The sequence below is a fragment of the Primulina eburnea genome, chromosome 8 (genome assembly GCF_022965805.1).
Source record: "Primulina eburnea isolate SZY01 chromosome 8, ASM2296580v1, whole genome shotgun sequence".
Classification (NCBI taxonomy): Eukaryota; Viridiplantae; Streptophyta; class Magnoliopsida; order Lamiales; family Gesneriaceae; genus Primulina; species Primulina eburnea.
In genome coordinates this window covers 42158211-42179752 of record NC_133108.1, presented here as the reverse complement: position 1 = coordinate 42179752, position 21542 = coordinate 42158211, and the positions used below count along the sequence as shown (strand labels likewise).

At 32.0% G+C, this 21542-nt stretch overlaps 2 protein-coding genes and 1 pseudogene across 5 annotated transcripts; all 3 read left to right on the top strand.

Annotated features, from left to right (window-relative positions):
* Positions 1 to 285: 285 nt before the first annotated feature.
* On the top strand, positions 286 to 4439 carry LOC140839935 (protein HEAT STRESS TOLERANT DWD 1-like; annotated as a pseudogene).
* A 2250-nt stretch (positions 4440 to 6689) lies between these two features.
* On the top strand, positions 6690 to 8921 carry LOC140839932 (uncharacterized). Its single transcript, XM_073206940.1, has one exon. The coding sequence runs from the start codon at positions 7069 to 7071 to the stop codon at positions 8614 to 8616; it is 1548 nt and encodes a 515-aa protein (XP_073063041.1). The 5' UTR covers positions 6690 to 7068; the 3' UTR covers positions 8617 to 8921.
* Positions 8922 to 17812: 8891 nt separating this feature from the next.
* Positions 17813 to 21496, top strand: LOC140839931 (E3 ubiquitin-protein ligase HAKAI homolog). Of its 4 annotated transcripts, none has more exons than XM_073206939.1 (5): positions 17813 to 17965; positions 18798 to 19108; positions 19840 to 19898; positions 20119 to 20612; positions 20700 to 21496. In XM_073206939.1, exons 2-5 carry the CDS (start codon positions 18854 to 18856, stop codon positions 21245 to 21247), a joined length of 1356 nt encoding a protein of 451 aa, XP_073063040.1. In that variant the 5' UTR covers positions 17813 to 17965; positions 18798 to 18853; the 3' UTR covers positions 21248 to 21496. The 4 variants fall into 4 exon arrangements, with proteins under 4 accessions (XP_073063040.1, XP_073063037.1, XP_073063038.1 ...); XM_073206936.1 differs by having other exon boundaries at positions 20697 to 21496; XM_073206937.1 differs by having other exon boundaries at positions 17818 to 17923; positions 20697 to 21496.
* Positions 21497 to 21542: the final 46 nt, after the last annotated feature.

The following is a 21542-nucleotide window of genomic DNA, read 5'->3' as shown; positions in this document are numbered from 1 at the left end:
AGTTTTTTCCTTTTTAGATATGTATCCGATGAAGGTTTCTGAAAATATTTTAAGAAGTATTTTAATGGGTGATTTTTTTAAGTGACAAGTTTTTCTTACTTATGATTTATTTGGGTTATATATTAACTCGAAAAAACTTATAATTATTTTTAGAGTGATTGTAGATGAAATCGGAACTTTCCCAATTTTGTCAACTATTGTTGAAGATTGACAATTGATGGCGTTGATTGTCAATCTATTTAATCGTTGCTGAGGCTTGTGGTTCCAGAAGTCAGGTAAAAAATGTGGCCATTGATTTACTTAGCAGTGTAAATTTAAGGCCCAAATATTGTAAATCAAGCCCGTTCAGGATTTGGGCTCAAATATTGTTGTCCAATAAAAAGCCCCACGTTCTGGATTTTGGTCCACATTTCTTTTTTCTTGAATTTTTTCCCCGAGTGCGATAAACCCTGATTCCCAACCCTCGGTACCTCTCGTCCTGATATATACATAAAATCACCTAAATTATAGTCCTTAATTCTTGATATTATCGCTTATATTCCATATATTGAACATGGTTCGGAGCATAAAGAAGCCGAAAAAGGCAAAACGGAAAAACAAGGTAAAAATTCAATCTTTCATTGTACTTTTGTTTTTGTTTCAAAGTTTGATTTTGGTGTTTTATTTTGTTGATCTGAGTTCTTAGAGTGATTTAAGAACAATTTGAAATTAACTATAGGGTTCGAATCATTCAAAAAAAATATATATATAGGATTCGAAGAAAGGTGAAGGATCATCATCAAATTCTGCGCCTTCGGTGCCAACAAAGGTATGGCAACCAGGTGTAGACAAACTGGAGGAAGGAGAGGAGCTTCCCTTCTGCCTACAACTATCTTCATGCCTTTCACATTGGATGGCCTTGTTTGAGCTCATTTTCTCACCGAATAATATTTACTGAAATCGACGCTTTTTTCTTTTGCCCATCTCCATAATTAAGAGTGACTTTGTCTTTTGTGTGGATTAAGTGAGCTTTGGCATAATTTTGTTAAAAAGGAACTGAGATTATATTTTGATATGGAGCAGTTTTGATATATTGCATGATTCATTGGCGTTGGTCCGAACTGAGTTTCCTCATACGTTGTATTGCATTGCTGGAACGCAGGTTAGTTCATAATTTCTACCCACGTGCATATTTGTTATAATTTACATATTTAGTTATGAAGCTGGGACTGTTGTCACTGATTATGGTGTTATGTTACGTTATTATAATATATATCTAAGCCTAAAATCTTTTGCAAACTTCAGAGGAATAAACACTGGTGATTTGTTCAACCTGAATTCTCGATGAGAAAATGGCTCGATATGTGCGATGATTTTACCACATGTTAGTTTCAATGTTTTCCATGAAGTTAGAAATTCTTTTGGTAATATTTTAAAGAGGGACACCGATATTCTTCAAGCGATTGATTCATCGCCATCAATTGTTGATTTCCCATCTTTTCAGGCAGAAAAAGCATCCTGGAATTCTATTGGAATATTTAAGATATCTAACATTTCCGGGAAGAGACGTGAACTACTGCCAACTAAGAAAAATAATGATGGTTCAGATATGGAGAGTGATAGTAGCGACAGCGACAAGGATGATGAAGAGGAGGGTGGTTCTATGGCACCTGTTTTGCAGGTATTCCTGCATTAACTGGCGGTTATTGAATTTTTTAGATTCTTTAATTTCATGCAATGGATATAAGGTGTTCTGCATCTTCTCTTGATCAATTTACAGCTTAGAAAGGTGTCTCATCAAGGATGTGTTAATCGCTTACGTGCTATGCCACAAAATCCCCACATTTGTGCTTCGTGGGCAGATACCGGTCTTGTTCAGGTAATAGTGTTTTGACATTAGATGTTTGGTGAGCTTTACATGGTACTGTATGTTGCTTTTACCTGGATTCAGCTCTTTGTACAGTGAAAACATAGAATCTGAGTTCTCGGAATCTTTAGTTTTTCCAGTACAGTGACAAAGTGCAAGGACCAAAAACAATGCTTCCTTTGAAGGCTGGATATGACGTAAAATTTGAATTCACATCATCAGATCCTATTTTGTCCAGTACAAGAACAAAGTGCAATGACCACCAACAGTGGCCTTCTTTAACGGATGGATATGACATTTGACTCTCTTGTAAATGGGACTCGTCAAGTGAACCTTTAGTTGGCTTGATGAAGCACAGTTCTGAAATACAAAACTTAGGAAAACTTTCACTCTATAATCTGTATGATATGGTCTAACCATATCCCTTATAAATATATTCTAAACTCTCAAACTTCTGAAGTTCCTTTTTTATTCTTCGCAGTTGTGGGACTTCAGCTCTCACTTAAATGCTTTGGTTGGTTCGGATACTGAAACTAAGCATGGAGAATCAACCGTGTCAAATCAATCTCCCTTAGTCAAATTTGGTGGACACAAGGATGAAGGCTATGCCATAGATTGGAGTCCACTCGTCCCTGGAAGGCTTGTGTCAGGTGTTACTTAATGGCTTTCTCTATGTTACCTGACTATATAAAATTGTATCTCATCGTAGTTAAATATGCATAGAAATTGGTGTATTTATTATCTGCTTATAAATACACAGGGGATTGCAAGAATTGTATTCATCTGTGGGAACCAGCGTCTGATTCAACGTGGGATATAGATAGCAGTCCCTTTGTTGGACACACAGCTAGCGTGGAAATTTACAAGTCAAGTCATGTTTTTGAACATGTTCTTGTATATTGCTCTCTGTTCTGCAATGATGGTTTATAACCTATTCGCAGTGGAGTCCTACCGAACCGTTCGTCTTCGCCTCATGCTCTGTTGATGGGCATGTTGCAATTTGGGATACCCGGTCGGGAAAGTCTCCTGCAGTTTCCATCAAAGCTCATAGCGCTGATGTAAATGTTTTAACATGGAACAGGTGTCTAACCTGCACTGCCATTCTACTGTTTTTCTATCATCTTGCCAAATATCTTTATTATGTTGCTTGTTTCTTTAACTAGATTGGCTAGTTGCATGCTAGCATCCGGCTGTGATGATGGAACATTTTCAATCCGGGATCTTAGATTGCTCAAGGTGTGTTTTCAAATCTTCTTGTCAAGTACAAAGACTTGATGTTATTTTCTAGGTTGTGTGGGAGCTTAAGTAGGATCGGAAATAATGAGTCTGTTCACGACCTTGCCAAATTTGTTTAAATATTGTTTGGTTCATAATCGAAATTCGGAATTTGAGCTGAGCTTGAACATGGTTGATCATATTTTTTAGTCAAATTCCTGCCAGAATGTTTTGTTTGATGTCTTGTGAGCCTATTTAGAACTTTAATATCATAATTGATATTTTGTTTACTAGTTCACGAGCTTGATTCTGAATTTGAGCCCTTGTTTGACGGAGATCAATAATTAATTCAAATCCAAGTAAATCGAGCTCAAATTTGAACTCCTAGTTGACTTGTGCTCAAGCCCAAAATATTTTGTTTTTCTAGATTCAAGCAGAGCAGGCTGAAAATATGGAGCTTGGGCTCAAATTGGGCCCCCTTCAGGTCAAGGAGAAGCTCTCTAACTTTGCATCAAATAGGGCTATTGATGCTTCTTGTCAGACCATTTTCCCAATTTTTTGACGGGGACGAAACAAAAGAATAAATTTGCCCGAGTGTGTGTGTAAACCTGTTCATTTTCGGATTAGCTCAAGTTTGCCAGTTTTATCTTTGTTTTCACACTCAGGAAGGAGACTAGGTTGTGGCACATTTTGACTACCATAAACATCCCATTACTTCCATTGAATGGAGTCCACACGAGGCTTCGACATTGGCCGTGTCTTCATCTGACAATCAGTTAACGTAAGAAATCTCAAAATATCACCACTCATTGATCGTACCTTCCAGCAGCTTTCATCCTCTTAACTCGTTTTTCGTCGGCCCCACTACCTATATTTTCAGAATATGGGACCTTTCTCTGGAGAAGGATGAAGAGGAGGAGGCCGAGTTCAAAGCTATGACGAAAGAGCAAGTCAATGCTCCCACAGATTTACCGCCACAGCTCCTCTTTGTTCATCAGGTAACACTGCATTCTTTCACCCTCTTCCTGAACTGAATTCCATCGACAATCTCATACACTCAAAGTTCAAACTCGTTCGTCTCGCAGGGCCAAAAGGACTTGAAAGAACTTCACTGGCACTCACAGATACCGGGAATGCTCATTTCAACGGCTGCGGATAGTTTCAACATTCTCATGCCTTCAAATATCGAAACCGCTCTCCCGCCAAATAATTCTTGAATGACTGGTATACGATCGATCACTTGGTGTTCCATATGTCAATGTTATGAGATTTATCACCTGTTTGGGAATTTTGTCTGTAGGAAAGTTTAGATTCGATTGATCACTTCTTTTCCCCTTTAAAATATGGATTTCTCTGTATCAAATCATTTTTTCTGATATATACATCATTATGTTGCTATTTGGCTGTTTGATTAATTTCATGATGGAATGAATCTACAATCATATCAACAAGCCATGTGCAAAACTATTTTGCATTGAACCAAATGAATATGAAACAAAACAAAATAATACACCGTTTCACTAATTGCACCTTTTCTCTAACATTGTGCTTTGTCTTTATTTTAATATGTTTGTCCATGTACCAGCTCTCTTTGTTGACTTTTATATATAAAAAATGATAAATAATTAGTTCTATACCCCTCCCTTCTCTTTGTAAAAAGTGATGCTGAGGCTAATTTCGCTTTTAGTCTAACAAAGCAATTTGACCGTTATTTGAAAATCATCATTAATGGAGATTATGAGTTCATTTTTTCTTGAAAATAAAATCGAATCTGATGAAATATTTTTTTCTACAATTATGATCTCTTGGTGTTTTTAAGTATTATCTTATGATTAAATTATATATCTACTGTAATTGTAATTTAAGGTTCCAAATGATGTTCCACCAAGCTCTCAAGGTATGAGTAGTCTGATTTGGATCAGAATCAAAGTGCCCCCATCCCCAATTGATGTCCCGACTTCACCGAATACATTTCTTTAGAATCTCATTTCCAATATCTAGTGTCACTGCCTCCATTGGAATTAACAGCATATTCAGGCTCTCTTCCACCTCAAAAGTTCGGAATGTCGTACCCAATTTTGCTTCATTCCATTTCTCTCCGGGTTTAATGACTTCCACCACTTTTAAATCAATCCCGTCGTTTACATTCATCGAACTTTTACCAGAAGACAGCCCCGATATCCAAGCGTCCTTGAATGCTAAAATGTGTATGTCGTCTCCCACTCGCCGTCGAATTCGAGTAAGTATCGGCTCCAAATTATAGATTGCCAAATATATGACGGATTTGATCTAAATTTGGCATCCATGATATCCAAATTATAGATTGCCAAATTGATCCAATTTGTTGAAAGTTCATAGATACTTTGGACTGTAGATTTGTTCCATTCCAAAATTAGGATGGATGGTATATCTAACTATTCATATCAATTTTTACTTTATTTTTATATATCACAATCTACAAACCTGTCTTCGTTTCTAATTAAAATTAGAATAAGTCTCTTGTGAGATGGTTTCACGAATCTTTAGCTTTGAGACATGTCAATCCTACCTATATTCACAATAAAAAATAATACTATTAGAATAAAAAGTAATAATTTTTCATGAAAAACCCAAATAAGATATCTGTCTCACAAAATAAAACTCGTGAGATCGTCTCACACAAGTTTTTGCCTTAACATTTACATCTCATGTTAACAATTCAAGTGCAAAAATTTCGCTCGGAAGAAATTCTTAAAATGTAGCATCTAACAACGTAACACGTTGAATGCTGAATTTTCCTTTGGACATGATGGATTGGATTAATTGGTTTAAGAATAATACCGAAACTTTAAATGATAATTGTCCTCAGAAAAGCTAGTTTGTTCCATTAATTTGGTTGGAATGCAACGAAACTAACGGTTCCATCGACGGAATCTGAAACGGACAAAAATTCCAGCTGGCAACTGGGGGAAACCGCGTGTCGCATTCCTTTCCAGCCGTGGATTGTTCCCTTCTTCCATTAAATTAATCTCCTGCATCCGGATGCACACCTTTTCGTTACATATGCCATTCCGTATAAATTTATAAAATAAATATTTTTATAATCTTAGTTAAATTTAATTTTATTTATAAATATAACATGCATGAGTAGGTGAATTTTTTCCCCGTAGTTTTCATTTTTTTCAATTTTCCATTAAAACATAAAGAGGAGCATTAATATTTAATTAACATAATTATATATTAAAATATATTTTGATCATTTCAAATATTTATTTGCAAACAATAATTCGAATAATTAATAAACATATTTGAATCGTTCGAGTCAAATTCGAATTATAATTCATGTCAAGTTCAAACAAAAATCGTTAACTATCTGAATTTCAGATAAAGCTCGAGCCAAAATCGAATATTAATTTTTTACTCATATTATACTCGATTCAATTCCTCCGTACCTCTTACTTATTTAAAACTTATAATACAAATATATCTTTTAAAATATAAGAAATAGATGACCAGATGATACTAGAAAGAATGCGATCGACATATTTGACTGGTGCAACTGTCGCAGGTGATATTAACTACTTTTCCCACTAAGTCCACCGGCTCCTCCGGTCACCCACCCCACGTCGTCTTCTTCCCTCATCTTGTTGCTTTCATTATTTTTCTTCCCTTCTCCAAACCAAAACTAAATTCCAAAATTCTTCTCTTATAATATACCAGGATTCGCCAAATAGTCGTAATTTTTTTTACCAGAAAATTATCATGACGTAAATTTCATCATCTTAATCGAGTCAGTTTCGCCAACCAACGACCCAATTATGATTTCCCGTCTTGTCCATATTTTTTTCGTCAATTTTCCTTTCTTCTACTCTTTACCCATGCGCTCACTCGTCGGAGCTAACCATACTTCTGCTCGCTTCTGCTCTCGTTAATTGGGAACATTATTCCCTGTTTTTGGGTCATCTTTTTCAAGCTAAAGATTCTTTTTTTTTATATAAATAAAAAATATAGGATTTTAATTGTTTGTTATGGAGCCGAGTTGGGGGAAACCCAACTTTCTGAGGAATGTTCTGGTGCGTCTGTTTCTCTTATGTGTGTTTATCATCGCTCTACGATTCGCTTACGTAGTGACTATTCGAGGAGAGTCGTGTGACATAGGCGATTTCTGTTTCTTTTCGTTACCGGAAAATTTCACTCTCGTCGCCGGTGCTGGGAAGCTGAACAAAGCCTCGTCCTCAGGTGTGCAGTCAGCTCCGATGCCCAAGAAAGTCCCTGATCTCTGGTCCACGAAGGGGTTCCAAAAAGCTGTTGGATTTTACTCGTCGGTGTTTCAGGATCTCATATCCGATGGCTTTCTGAGCCTTAATTCGAAAACCCTTTGCGTGGAAACACCAACAGGAGCTGACGTTTTCGCGCTGAAGGAGCTAGGTGTGGAGGATTCGGTTGGTATTGCTAAGAAAGGTTTCAAGCCATTGGTGGTTTCGGGGCAGGGTTTTAAGCACCCGTTCGATGATGAGAATTTTGATTTCGTCTTTTGTGGAGGTGGAGTGGTGGAGAAATCGTTGAGGCCGGGCGATTTTGCGGCGGAGATTACCAGGACGATGAAGCCTGAAGGGTTTCTGGTTACCCTCACGACGGCCAACGATACATACAGTTTTGAATCATTTCTTGATTTATTCCATTCTTTTAAACTGGTAAAGAGTCAGGATTTTGTTGGGTTAGATTCCGATGTGCCTTTCATTCGCGAAATTGTGATGCAAAAGGTGCATGTCAACGGGAATAGTGGTCGACTGGTTGAAAAAGTTGGTAGTGATCTGGACAATAAATGCTCTGTCGCCGCTTATAAACTGAATTTGATTAGGAAAGCTGAGCCTTTGATTGAAGAAGAACCGAAAAAACCATGGATTACTTTGAAGAAGAACATTCAGAACATAAAGTACTTGCCTTCCATGGCTGATATTAGTTTTAAGACGAAGTATGTGTATGTGGATGTTGGAGCTAGGAGCTATGGCTCTAGCATTGTCAGTTGGTTTAAGAAGCAATATCCAAAGCAAAATAAGACGTTCGAGATCTACGCGATCGAAGCTGATAGGACTTATCATGACGAGTACAAGAACAAGAAAGGTGTTACTTTACTCCCCTATGCAGCTTGGGTGCGAAATGAGAGCCTGTTCTTTGAAATAAACGAAGGCCCTGGTCATAAAAAGCTAGAAAAAGGTAGAGGGATGGGGAGAATTCAACCAACTCAGTCCTCTGGTAGTTCTAGTTCCTCTGGTGACGTAGATGAGATCCAGGGATTTGATTTTTCGAATTGGTTAAAGAATACGGTAACGGAGAAAGATTATGTGGTGATGAAGATGGATGTGGAAGGGACTGAATTTGATTTGATTCCTATGTTGTTTGAGACAGGAGCTATTTGTTTGATCGACGAGCTGTTTCTTGAATGTCATTACAATAGGTGGCAGAAATGCTGCCCGGGAGAGAGAACAAGCAAGTACCAGAAAACATATGGGCAGTGCTTGGAGCTGTTTACCTCTCTTAGGAAAAGTGGAGTTCTGGTGCATCAATGGTGGTGACCGGTAACTCCTGCTGTACATGTTGTTACTTTCATACTTTTAATTCCTGCAAACATAGATTTATGTAGTTTTTATCGATTCTTCGTTACATTTTTCATTCCAAATGTATTTTAATGTTGTTTGAAGAAAAATCCTGACAGAATTGATTCGCTTTTGTTGCCGTCATCAGGTTGTCAAAAACAAAGATATCAAAGAATTATTTGTAGTTCTAGTTTCTTGTTGGGAAAAACAAATGATTTTACAACCACTTCAGAACTACAACAAGCATCTTTGTGGACTTGTGAAATGGAGATATGCATATACAATCTTCTATACACGGTCATTGAGTAGCAATATTTTTTCATTCCTCTAGACTCGAAGAGGATATTTTGTTCCTTTTAGCAAGTATAGTATAATTGCATCTCCAACTTGTTCGTAGCCGGATGTGGACCTAGGACTTATACATTGTGGGGGTGGTCCATTCATATTTAGTGGGAAACTTGCCCTTCACCCTCGTTATTAGAACGGGTGTCGCTATCACGGACCCATATTCCTTCTCTACTGAATAAACATTGGCATGCGCTATTTTGTGTGAAGTTGTTACTTGCCAGCTTTGATGTGACGACGCTGGTTAGCCTGCCACCACTAACTGTGAGGTTATGTTCAATAGAGTGCTTGCTTGTGTAATTGCATCTATTCATTTATTGTTTGTTTAAAAGTGCATTGATAAAATTCTGGGCGCCACATTGTCCACCCTTTGTTTGTAGGTGACGGCTACTCCTTTAAGCTCTCACCTATTCATCAATAATATTCCGATCTCCAGAATTTTTTTTTACCAATTTAATAGAATTCATTTAATTAAAAATAATAATAATAAGTAAAGAAAGAGCCAAGCGGCCCAGTCAGGCCTTCACTCACAAAGAAAGAGCCAAGGATGCCTTGTTTCATGTCGGAGTATTTATACTGAAAGTGATACTTACGATTATATATTATTTTTGAAATTATAAATGTATTTTAATCGAAACAACTCTTCTTCTAAACGTGCATTTGAGTATTAATCCTCAATCCATGCAATTTTTTTTTAATAATAACTAAAACCCAATCTATGTGAATTTTGGACAAGAATAACAACCATGTTTTACTAGCTACTATTACCAGATCTAACACATTCAAATTCAAAAAGGAATTTAAAGTATTTGAGTTACTGATACAATGACACTTTTTTTTAATACTTATAAAAAAATCAAAAATTTGTGTGAGACGTTCTCACGAGTCGTATTTGTGAGACGGATCTCTTATTTGAGTCAACCATTAAAAAATATTACTTTTTATGCTAAGAGTATTACTTTTTATTGTAAATATGAGTAGGGTTGATCCGTTTCACAGATTATGATCCGTGAGATACTCTATAAAAAATTATTAGCCTACAAGTTTACAAAATTCAATTCTGAGTGATTTCTTATTTATATATATTTTAAATGATTTTTACTTTTATATAAAAAATTATGATTTTAGTTTTTTAGTAAACTAATTAGTTATTGTATTATTTTTGAACTTTTAATATGGACTAGCTATTCAGCACATGTGATGCATGTATAGTATTTTTGTATCATTATCAATAGACTAAAGTGAAATTTGATAAATCATGGAATGACTAATAATATTTAAATGGTTAAAATAAAAAAAATAAAAATATAAGTGTGTGTTGAAATTTAAAACAAAAAATAAAATAATAATATTAATATCATATAAGGATAAAATTTTAAAAAAAAATTAGTATCTTTCTTAAATGATTAGTGTCATATCATCGACTTTAATAAAATAAAATCTATATATATATATATATATATATATATATATATATATATATATATATATAGGATTGTTACCCTGCACCCAAGGCCGTGGGCGACAGCTGAGCTGGCGCCCACATGTGCATTTTCTTTTTTTTTTAAACAACGTTTACCGACGGTTTTTCAGATTCCGTCGCTAGTAGCGACGGAATCTGAAAAACCGTCGCTACACGTCTAATTTTAAAAAAAAAGCCGGACAGAGGGGAACAGAGGGACATTCACAAAATCGATTCTCCCGTCCAACCTACCGCCCACAACACATAAAAGTTTGAGAGAAACACAACAGAGAAAAGTGAGGTTCAACTGAAGGCAAATCTGGAGATCTCGTGCAAGGTTTTTCCGTGCGCCTCAAATCCGAAGTTAACTCGATGTTGTCGGAAAATTTATCACTCCCGGTAGAATTTGTGCGTGAATGTGTTAGAAAACCTCGGGTATAAAAATATGTGCGTGAATGTAAATCGAATTTGTTAGAAATAAAAATTTGGTTCGATGTATGTGTGAATGTAAGTGCGGCTCAAATAAAAAATTTTCCGTGCGCCTCAAAAGCACAGTTTGCTTGAAACCTCACAATTTTATGAATAAAAAGGAAATTAAAAGCTCGAGTTTCTCTCAAACTTTTCTGTGTTGTGGGGCGGTAGGTTGGACGGGAGAATCGATTTTGTGAACGCCCCTCTGTCCCCTTCTGTCGGTTTTTTTTTTTGAAAATTAGACGTTTAGCGACGGTTTGTTAAAATCCGTCGCTAGTGGCGACGGATTATGAAAACCGTCGCTAAACGTTGTTTTTTATTGCACATGTGAGCCCCAGCTCAACCCTCATATATATATATATATATATATATATATATATATATATATATATATATATATATATATATATATATATATATATCTATATATATATAAAAGCAGAGTTTTTGCCAAAAATAGTAAATTCCCGCCAAAATGACATTTCTAAAAAAAGAAAGATATATCATTAATATTAAAATATGTGTACTGCAATAAATGATAACTTCAATTATTGTTTGCATTGATTATATCAATTCATTTAAATCATTTTTGAATATAACTAATTTTTATATTAATTCAAATGTAATTTATGTTTATATGTTTTATTTTTTTAGTCAAACTGAAACTAAATTCTATTGAAACATAAACTATATTAAATTTTTTGCATTGATTATATCAATCAATTTAATTAAAAACTGTATAAATAAATTTAAAATACAAATTATTGCAATGTACAATATCACTAATGAGGTAAATCATTCGAAAATACATTTTGCTATTTTAAGTAATTTTCTGTCCAAATTACTTACTAAAAAAAGAAATACAATATTTAATTAGTTAATTTAATTTTTCTAAAAATAAAATTGGTTGAGTAATAAAAGTTATCACTACAAGTCTACAACAAGGTTTTTCAATGAACATTAAATTACCATTAAATAATCATAAATGTTTTTTTATCCCAAATGAATATTATTTCGTTATTACCTTAATTTAAAGAATTAATGTATTGTAGTTTTTTTTTCTAAAATCATATGTATATTGTATATCTTGAATTGTTTTCTTAAACATTCAAATAAGAGAGCCCAAAAAAATTAAAAGATATAGATTCAAATGAGTTTCTAATGGACATTAAATTACCCTCATTAATCAGAAATGTTGACACTCAATGCATGCAATTTGAGATTTCCATATTTTCAAAGAGTTAGAGTGTGTTTGGTTGAGTGGATTAAATAAGGATAGATTAATAGTCAAATATTTATCGTTAAAATTTTTAAGTTGTTTTAATAATCATTTTGACCCGGTTTAAGATCCAATTTTATGGATAACTATTCGATTAATAAAATTGGATCTTAAACCGAGTCAAAATGATTATTAAAACATTTTAAAATTTTAACGATAAATATTTGACTATTAATCTATCCTTATTTAATCCACTCAACCAAACACATTCTTAATGTATTATATAATTCTACCAAAAGTATCAAATGCATAATTTTTTCCCTTGAGATGTCTTATTTGAATTTTAAATTATAAATAATGTAATACTGCATATTATATTAAAAACCAATTTTATTTTATTTATCTTACTAACTTTTTGAATTCTGAAATGACTCATCTTTTTAGCACCATATCTGAGTTGAATCCTTCCAAGATGTAATGGTCGTTTAAATTTAGATTTGATCGTTGTTATGAACTATCTACATATGGAAATAATGAGACATTAAGTTTGAAATTTGACTTTCACGATGGAGAAGTGAAAAAATATTATTCTTCTATTTGTACAAAATTTTAATTATTACGTATTTACTAATTGATAATTTTCTTATATATTACAAAGTTCACGGTTACATGATAGTATAAAATGTCCCGTAATGAAAATGATTAAACCAATTCTAAATAAAGTATGCATCTTATTAGGAGACACATTATAAAATTTATTGACATTGTTTTGGAATATAAATAGTAAATGTTAATAAAATAACTTTTCTGATGTATGCATAATTTATTTATAATCGCATATTTCATTTTTCTTTAAAATAATAGGTTGTTGTGTATATTATTAAGAGATTTTGTACATAAAATCACAACTCATTTGGATAAAGATATTGATGAAACAATTATTGTTATCATTCAGATGTGTCAAACACGTGTAATGTCACAAAATTGTTTGTGAATGTGGATTTAGATGAAATTATTGAATTTTTTAAAAAATATTTCTCATTAATAGATTTAAATTTTTTTATATCACATGTTAAAAAATAATAATATATAACTTCTCAAAAATATGAATTAATGTTGGTGGTCGACATCAATATACTAAACACAATAACCACCATGTCATTGTCATAGGCTAATACAATCTAAAATGTTGATATATGATACTTATTATTAGTCAAAAAAATTAATAGATGTGCGGTGTATTTAAGAAATTTTTTTAAAATTAGCGAAAAAATATTTTTTATAATTATATTATTTTTTCAATTTAAATGTCTATTAATTCTTCACTAATTTGTAATAATATCATCACGTGCATCGCACGGGTTAAATACTAGTATATATATAAAAGTAGAGTTTTTGCCAAAATAGGAAAGTTCCCGCCAAAATTACTTACTAAAAAAGGAAATAAAACATTTAATACGTCTATTGCAATAAATGATCACTTCAATTATTGTTTGCATTCATTATATCAATTCATTTAATTCTATTTTGAATTTAATTATTTTTTATATTAATTCAAATGTAATTTATGTATTATATGTTTTTTTTATTTTTTTTACATAAATTGAAACTAAACTCTGTTTAAAGCGTAAACTATTTTGAAATTTTTGCATTGATTATATCAATCAATTTAATTAAAAATTGTAATTAATTAAATTTAAAATACAAATAATTGTAATATTCAGTATCACTCATTCAGTAAATCATTCAAAAATATATTTTGTTATTTTAAGTAATTTTTGTCCAAATTACTTATTGAAAAGAATTACAATATTTAATTACTTTATTTAATTTTTCTAAAAATAAAATTATTTGAGTGCTAAAAAATTATCACTGCAACAAAGTTTTCCAAGATATATATATATATATATATATATATATATATAGACACACACACATATAAAAATAGAGTTGTTGCTAAATTTAGTAAGTTCCCGCCTAAATGACATTCTAAAAAAGGAAATAAACGAAAAATATGGTAATATATATTATAATAAATGTCTAAATATATTTGATTAATTATTAAAATTGCATATTAATGTCTATGTATAACTTGCTTGAAAATTGAATGTCTCATATGAATTACAAACCAAATTAAATTACATTTCAAGTTTCAAATCCAGAAATTAAATTTCATTTTGGAAATTATAAACTAAATTCAAATTGTTATTCAAAATTTAAATATGAATTCTGAAAATTTGAAACATGTTTCAAAAATTGTGATCCATTGAAATCATTGTATTAATTTAAAATTAATTACACGTATATATATATATATAATATAGATGTAAGGTTATTATAATTAAAAAATTTCATTTATATTTTAGATGAACTAAATGTTAATTTGATTTTATTTTTGAGATCTATTTAATATAGTATAAAATCATTTTTTTCTTCAATATATTAACTGTAATCTTAAACCAACAATTCTCGAATTATTATAGATGATTAAAAAATAATCGTATCAATTTAATATAAACTGTCATTTTTATTATATATTTTTTATTCATGCAAAATAATATAAACAAGAAAAAAAATTTAATTAACATATTTAGAATTAAAATATATGTGTGAAATTTGACATATATACTCAACACACAAATTTTGTTTGGTAAATTACTTCAAAGCCAAAATTGATTATGGAGTTGTATAGTAGGCTATTGTTAATATCACTGTTAAATAAATTTATATTAAATACCAATTTTTTTTAATACTTGAATATATTTATCTTGTGAGTTATCATTATAAATGTTTCTTTTAGAATTAGTTTCATTTATTTTAATTATTTTTATTGTAAATATTTAAACAAAAAATATGGATTTTAGAACCAAAGTATCTCAACAATTTAGTTTTCATGGTTCAGTCAAGATGCTGATTGCAACATCAATATACACGTTAAGTGATATTACAAATATAATGATTTCTTTTAATTAAATAAAGTAATTTTTTTCCAACATAGATCAATCTCTTATATTATGCAATGACACTAGATTGATCGTGACAATGCTCGAAAACCATGTTTTGGAAGGAAAAATTCTTACTGGAAGTAATGCATGTCATAAAATGCTTATTTCAAGAATGTCATTGACGCCTTCTGATCTAAGACTTCCTTTTAAATTTCAACGAAGACAGTTCAGTATTTTTTGATTGTATCATATGCAATGATAATTAACAAAAGTCAGGGGCAATCATTGTCATATGTAGGACTTTTATTTAAGAACCCTGTTTTTAATCATGATCAATTGTACGTTGCTGTATCCAGAGTTACGAATCATAAGAGTGTAAAAATTTTGATATGTCATAATGATAACAACCCAAAAAATTTAACGACAAATTTTGTATTTAAAGAAGTTTTTCAAAATTTGTAATTTGTTTTTGTTTTCGAATTGTATGATCTATAATCCATTTAGTTTATTTATATTTTAATTTAAATTATTTATTGAAATTAAAACCACATTAAAAGTTTGTATCATGTTTATCATTTTATTTTGTTACAAGTATTGTTTTCTATATCGTACATAAATTTATATGTGAAAACAATATAATTGATAGACACATTATGTCATTCATTATTTAATACAAGCGTGATATTAATTTTCAGCCGAAATACAAAAATGACTCTTTTATTCAGTGGTTCATTGTTAAAATCTATATACATATGAAAACAATAAACATTTCACTTTGATAAAAAGTCACGTTAAAGAGAAAATAAACTAATTATCATGCATACTAATTTTAATAATCAATTAAATAAAATAATTATCCGTGTATCGCACGGATGAAAAACTAGTATATATAAAAGCAGAGTCGTTGTTATATTTAGTAAGTTCCCGTCAAAATTATTACTAAATAAGGAAATAAAAAAAGAAAAATTATTTCCTAATATATTTAATAATATTACAATTTTCAATAACATTAATGAGTTCTTTTTTCAAAGTTTTTTTTGAAATTTCTATGTTAATTGGATAACATAATTTGAAATATTTGATAATTGATAATCAATATGTAGTTGATTAAAGTATGAAAATTAATAAAATAGTCGTAAAACATTTCAAATTCTTTTACAAATTTCCACTAAAATTGAATTTCTTAAAAATATAAATTTCAATTTTAATTTCAAATTTAAATCTAAATATCTTGAAAAAATAAATAACATTAAAATATTTGACATATGTTTCATCACATGATTTAATATATTGGTTCTATCACACGATTTGTACCAACGAGGTTGTGTTGAATATAATTTGATTGAAACAATTAATTTTAAAAATGATAATTCTAAAAAAAGAAATATATATTATTAATCTCGAAATAGGTGAACTGCAATAAATGATTGAAAACAATTAATTTTATGCGATTTTTATTGATATTTTTGTAATAAAGAGTGATATATTTTCTTTTAAAAAAATTCAAATGTGAATCGAAGAAATTTGAAAATATGAACTTCAATTATAGTTTGAATTGATTATATCAATTTCTTCATTAGTTTGAATTTGATTTTAATTCATTTTTATATCATTTTAAATGTAATCTATGAATTATGTGTTTTTTATGTTCTTTTTTCAAATTGAAACTGAACTCAATTGAAAACATAAATTTTTTTTAAATCATTTAAAAATACATTTAACGCTTAAACTCTGATTAGTTCGTTGATACGATCTACCAAAATATGGAAACTACAGAAATTCAAGTTTAAAATATATTTTTCATTATCAATTTTTTTTTAGTTTTTTCCATATATTTTATTTTTTGATTTAAGGGTAATATTTATATTTTCTTTATTTTATATGGTTTACACGCGTACACGCATATATATAAAAAAAGTTTTTTTTTTCATATCTGGAAAGTTTTTTCTCAAAATTGTAGTTATAAAAAAATACCATTATTAATGTATTCACATACCATATTAATATTTGAAACAAATAGGAAATAAATACGTAGTTAAATGTGAATTTTTTTCAAATTATTTTTTAAAATTCAAATTTAAATTTGATATTTTTTGAAATTATAAACTACATTTAAGTATCTGTGTTGATTATATCATTCTACTTAATTTCGATTATGGCTTTAAGTTGTATATTACTTTTATAGAATTTATTTTACTATTTTCTGTCATACTAAATAAAATATATAAGATTTTATATAATATTATGTTTTTTCAATTTTTTTGAAAGAATGTCAGTAAATTGTTGTTATTATTGTTATGTATAAAACTTTAAAATATTAATCGAAATTTAATATAAATATTTTTAACATGTCCAAAAAATAATTACTTTTTTAATCAAAAATTTATTCATATGATAAATGACAAAAAATGTGACTTTTTTTAAATGTTTATTATTCTTTAAAATTTTGATAAACAAAATAATATAATTTTTTTAAATATTTTATTTTTTTTTTATTTATAACAGTTCCACTTAACCAAGATAATAAGTCAATTTGACTACAAAATATTGTTATCATCATTTGAGGGTTATTCCAAATGACATTAATAGTTTGATATAATAATTTTTGATAATAATATTTAAAATTTAAGTATATTCATTATATTAAATAAATAATTTTAAATCATTATTCAAAAACTAATAATTACTGATTTTAATCATGTGAAATTCTAGTATTATATAAATGTATTGTTACTGATTTGGGTCTCTATTTATTCAGCCTGAACTAATAAATTCCAAGCCATATCTGGTCCGGTTAGAAAGCCGGCACCGACCACCAAATCTTCCATATCTAATCGTATCAAGGTTCTGTTTCTGATTGTCGTGGATGCACGGATTTGAATTCCGGTGACTTGTCGAATCTCAATTTATCAGATTCTCGATGCTTTTTGTCATTTTTTTTTTGTAATTGTTGAATTTTCGCCATGAAATTAGGAAATCTGGAGCGCGTCTGTTTATTGGGGGAAAATATGGAATACAATGTTTTCATGAAGTTTTGTATGCTCAACTGTGATGGATTGGATTGTGATTTTTGTTTACTAACTCCAAAATAAGATATTTACGGCGTGGGTTGTGTCACGTTTTGTAATCTTTTTTCCCATAGGATGGAGTTACCGGAGTACTATCTATCCGGGGTACACACTCGTCGCCTGAGTGTCATGTTTTTTATTGTGGTGTGGTTTAGCTTAGGTTTTTTTAACCTTAACCATGTATAGGGAGTGTTGATATACTTGTATCATATCAAGGATGGCGTGCAGTGACTTAACCATGATAAGTGTTGCACGGTCTGACAAATTTTCTTTGAAATTGTAAAATGAGCAGTTTGTGCATATTTTTTCCAGTTAGGAAGAAGTTTGCGGCCATTCTGCTTGCCATGAGAACAAAATTTTTTCCCACTTTTCAATAGAGTTCTATTTAGGAAACTCTTGAGGATTTTCAGTTTGTATGTTGTATTTATGAGTGATCAGGTTTAAATGTGACTACATGTGGTGGTGTTGTTTGTTGAATATTTTATTCACTTTGCCATTTCATTGTCTTGTTATGTTTTGATCGACAGATTCACCTTATTTGTTTATGTTGTACATGCATTGTGAGTTGATCCTAGGCTGACATGAAGCTCTAGTGTGTAGTTATGCTATCTTTCTTTATGTTTCTGAAACTAGAAAATGCTTTTTCGCAGGACGATGTAGGAATAACGATCTCTTTTTGATATAAGCTACAAAATAGCTTAGAAAGATGCTGCAGATTCGACTGACCAAACCAACTAGTGAAAGTGGTGGTGGAAGTGCAAAACCTGCCCCTGCCGACAATGTCAGAGTTGCATGCCCTGATCATCTTGTTTTAGCAGATCTTCCTGTAGCCAAGAGCCTTGGTTCAGCAAGCACTTCAGCTGTCATCAAGACTGTTGGCCGCAGGTCTCGCCGCCAGCTTGGCGAGCGTGTTCATTTTTGTGTCAGATGTGATTTCCCTATCGCTGTATATGGACGTCTGGTAAGTAATGCATATAAGTTCTTACTCGTAGTGCAACTTCATCTCTGTTTTTCACTTAATAAAGTATATTGCTTGGAGGTCTATTTTTAATTAGAGAACGAGTCTCAAGGATGTGGAATAATTTTATTCTGTCACGCATTCATATTCTTTACCACTTCAACAAATGTGACACCTGTACATCTGTGTTACTGTCATCACTCGGCACATTCATCCACGAATGTGGTCTCAATAAGTTAACACTAAGAAAGAACTCTGAAATTTTTTTTGCTGCTTCACTCTCGTACTCTCATTCGTTTTGTCTCAACTCTCAACTCTCATGCTTGGCACCTTTTGCCTGAGTGTGATGGAAACTTTTGTTTCGTTGATATTATTTAGTTGAGGTTCCATTATGAGTCAATTACAAGTGATGCTACAGCATATTTGTAGTATCTTATAGGGGATTATAAATTTGATGGATCTTTGTTCATCAGTTGTACCACGGTTTCGTTCTAGAGAAGATATCAGTGATCTGTTTATTATACTCATTACAAGCCATGCTTATTGCATGGGCCGTGGTTTTTCGGCATTTGTTTTCCCAGTATGGGTTTTTATGCCTGTTCTTTCATTCCAGGGTTTATTTTGTCGTATTAAAGCCATTTGATTTACATCTTTTATGTTTCATCTATTTGCTAGCAACTTTATCTTCCTCGTGTTTGTGTTTTGAGAAAATCAACAATCTTATGTTATTGCAGAGCCCCTGTGAGCATGCATTTTGTCTGGACTGTGCTAGAAGTGATTCTCTTTGTTACCTGTAAGAAATTTTAATTTGACCCTTTTTAATATTTTGGTGGACTAGTGCGAGTGTCTCAGAGTCCCATTTGCTCATGGCTTCCAGAAGAGTAAAAGATTTACAATCTTGATGATTATGGGAGACTGGTGCTGTAATATGGACTTGAAATTTGATTATTTGTGACCATACTTTTTCTTTGGTTCACTTTGGTTTACATTGATTATTTTCCTTGTTTATGCAGCTGTGATGAACGCATTCAAAAGATTCAGACAATTAAAATGATGGAAGGAATCTTCATTTGTGCAGCTCCTCATTGTCTCAAGTCTTTCTTGAAGAAAACTGAATTTGAGTCGCACATAAATGAAATCCATGCCGACCTTCTTCATCCACTCAAGGAAAAGGAAGGAAATGAGTCAGAAGCTACAAGTGCTAGAAAACCTTCGGCCTCAGATTCCACAGTTCAAGCACCCCTAAGACCAATATTTTCTTCAAGTTCAAATCTTCAGGCTCATGAATACGAGGACAAAAGCCAACGACCCCAATCCAGAGATCTGCCACCTCTGAGACCTAGTGTGCATCCAATGTCATTGCCACATTTTCCTGGAATAGTCCCAAATCACCTGTCAGAGCAACAGCATGATGGTAACCAATCCCAAGTTTTTGACAGAGCCGCCACCCAAATCCACTTTCCTCAACAAACCTTTGATCCTCAGGGTAGTCTGAGGCAAGATTCAGGTCAGTTGATATATAGGAACGCAAGTTTTATTTGTGTCCCCTACATCTTATCAACTATAATTTTCATCCACCTAATTTTTGCAGCAGCAACCAATCAAAACCCCGTCTTACCTGCCCCACAATTTGGCTATTCTCCTTATGTATCTGATGGAGCACAGCAGTTCTTTGGTTCTCCATATGATACGGTGAGGCCAGGTGCCATGGCAGAAGCTGGATCAGAGCATGGTACATTTTTAGGTTTCCCACCTGGACCCATGAATTTTGCACAGAACTATCCCCTGCCATGGAATATGGGAATGGTTTCTGGCCCTTTGGAAACTCCTCTTGCCCAAGGAGCTACAGATGGTTTCGTGAACGTGTCCGATCCTCAAGGACGGGGATTCTATCATGGTGATCATGGACAGAATGCATCTGTTTTGCCTCCGAATCTGCCTCCACCTGCGGCCAATAAAACTGTGGAACGGAGGCCCCCGTCCTTGCCTCTTCCACCACCACTTCCATCTCCTCTACTTTCTTCCCATTTATCGCGACTAAAACAAGGGTGGTCATACCCTAGTGATGGAATCCGTGATACTCCACCAGGCTTCGGTTGGCAGCCTGAGGGACGTGACAGCTTCGGAGGTGGGCCGGACTAGGCCTTTTTCTTTCCACAAGTGGCTTGCTAAAATTTCCTTCAACGGCTAGTTTGATTTGAAATACGATCATTGTATAATTAGATTTGTTTTGAGATGATGTGTAAACAAAGCACCGAGTTTTCCACCGAGTTTTGGATCAGTGGTCAGTTGTGTTTGGCTTCGGTGCCATTTAAGTATTTTCCAGAAAAATTATGCTCTATGTATCTGTGTTGCAAACTTGGAAATATTAATGAACTGGAAAGTATTACACATCACTTATAAGAATATTTTCCCATTTTCCCTCTTCCCCTTATTT

Bases quoted from the DNA above. Each gene is read 5' to 3' on its own strand.
- LOC140839931 (XM_073206936.1), top strand. From the start codon at position 18,854: ATGCTGCAGATTCGACTGACCAAACCAACTAGTGAAAGTGGTGGTGGA. The intron at 19,109-19,839 runs GTAAGTAATGCA...ATGTTATTGCAG, and splicing joins TCGCTGTATATGGACGTCTG to AGCCCCTGTGAGCATGCATT. The intron at 19,899-20,118 runs GTAAGAAATTTT...TTGTTTATGCAG, and splicing joins AGTGATTCTCTTTGTTACCT to CTGTGATGAACGCATTCAAA.
- LOC140839932 (XM_073206940.1), top strand. From the start codon at position 7,069: ATGGAGCCGAGTTGGGGGAAACCCAACTTTCTGAGGAATGTTCTGGTG.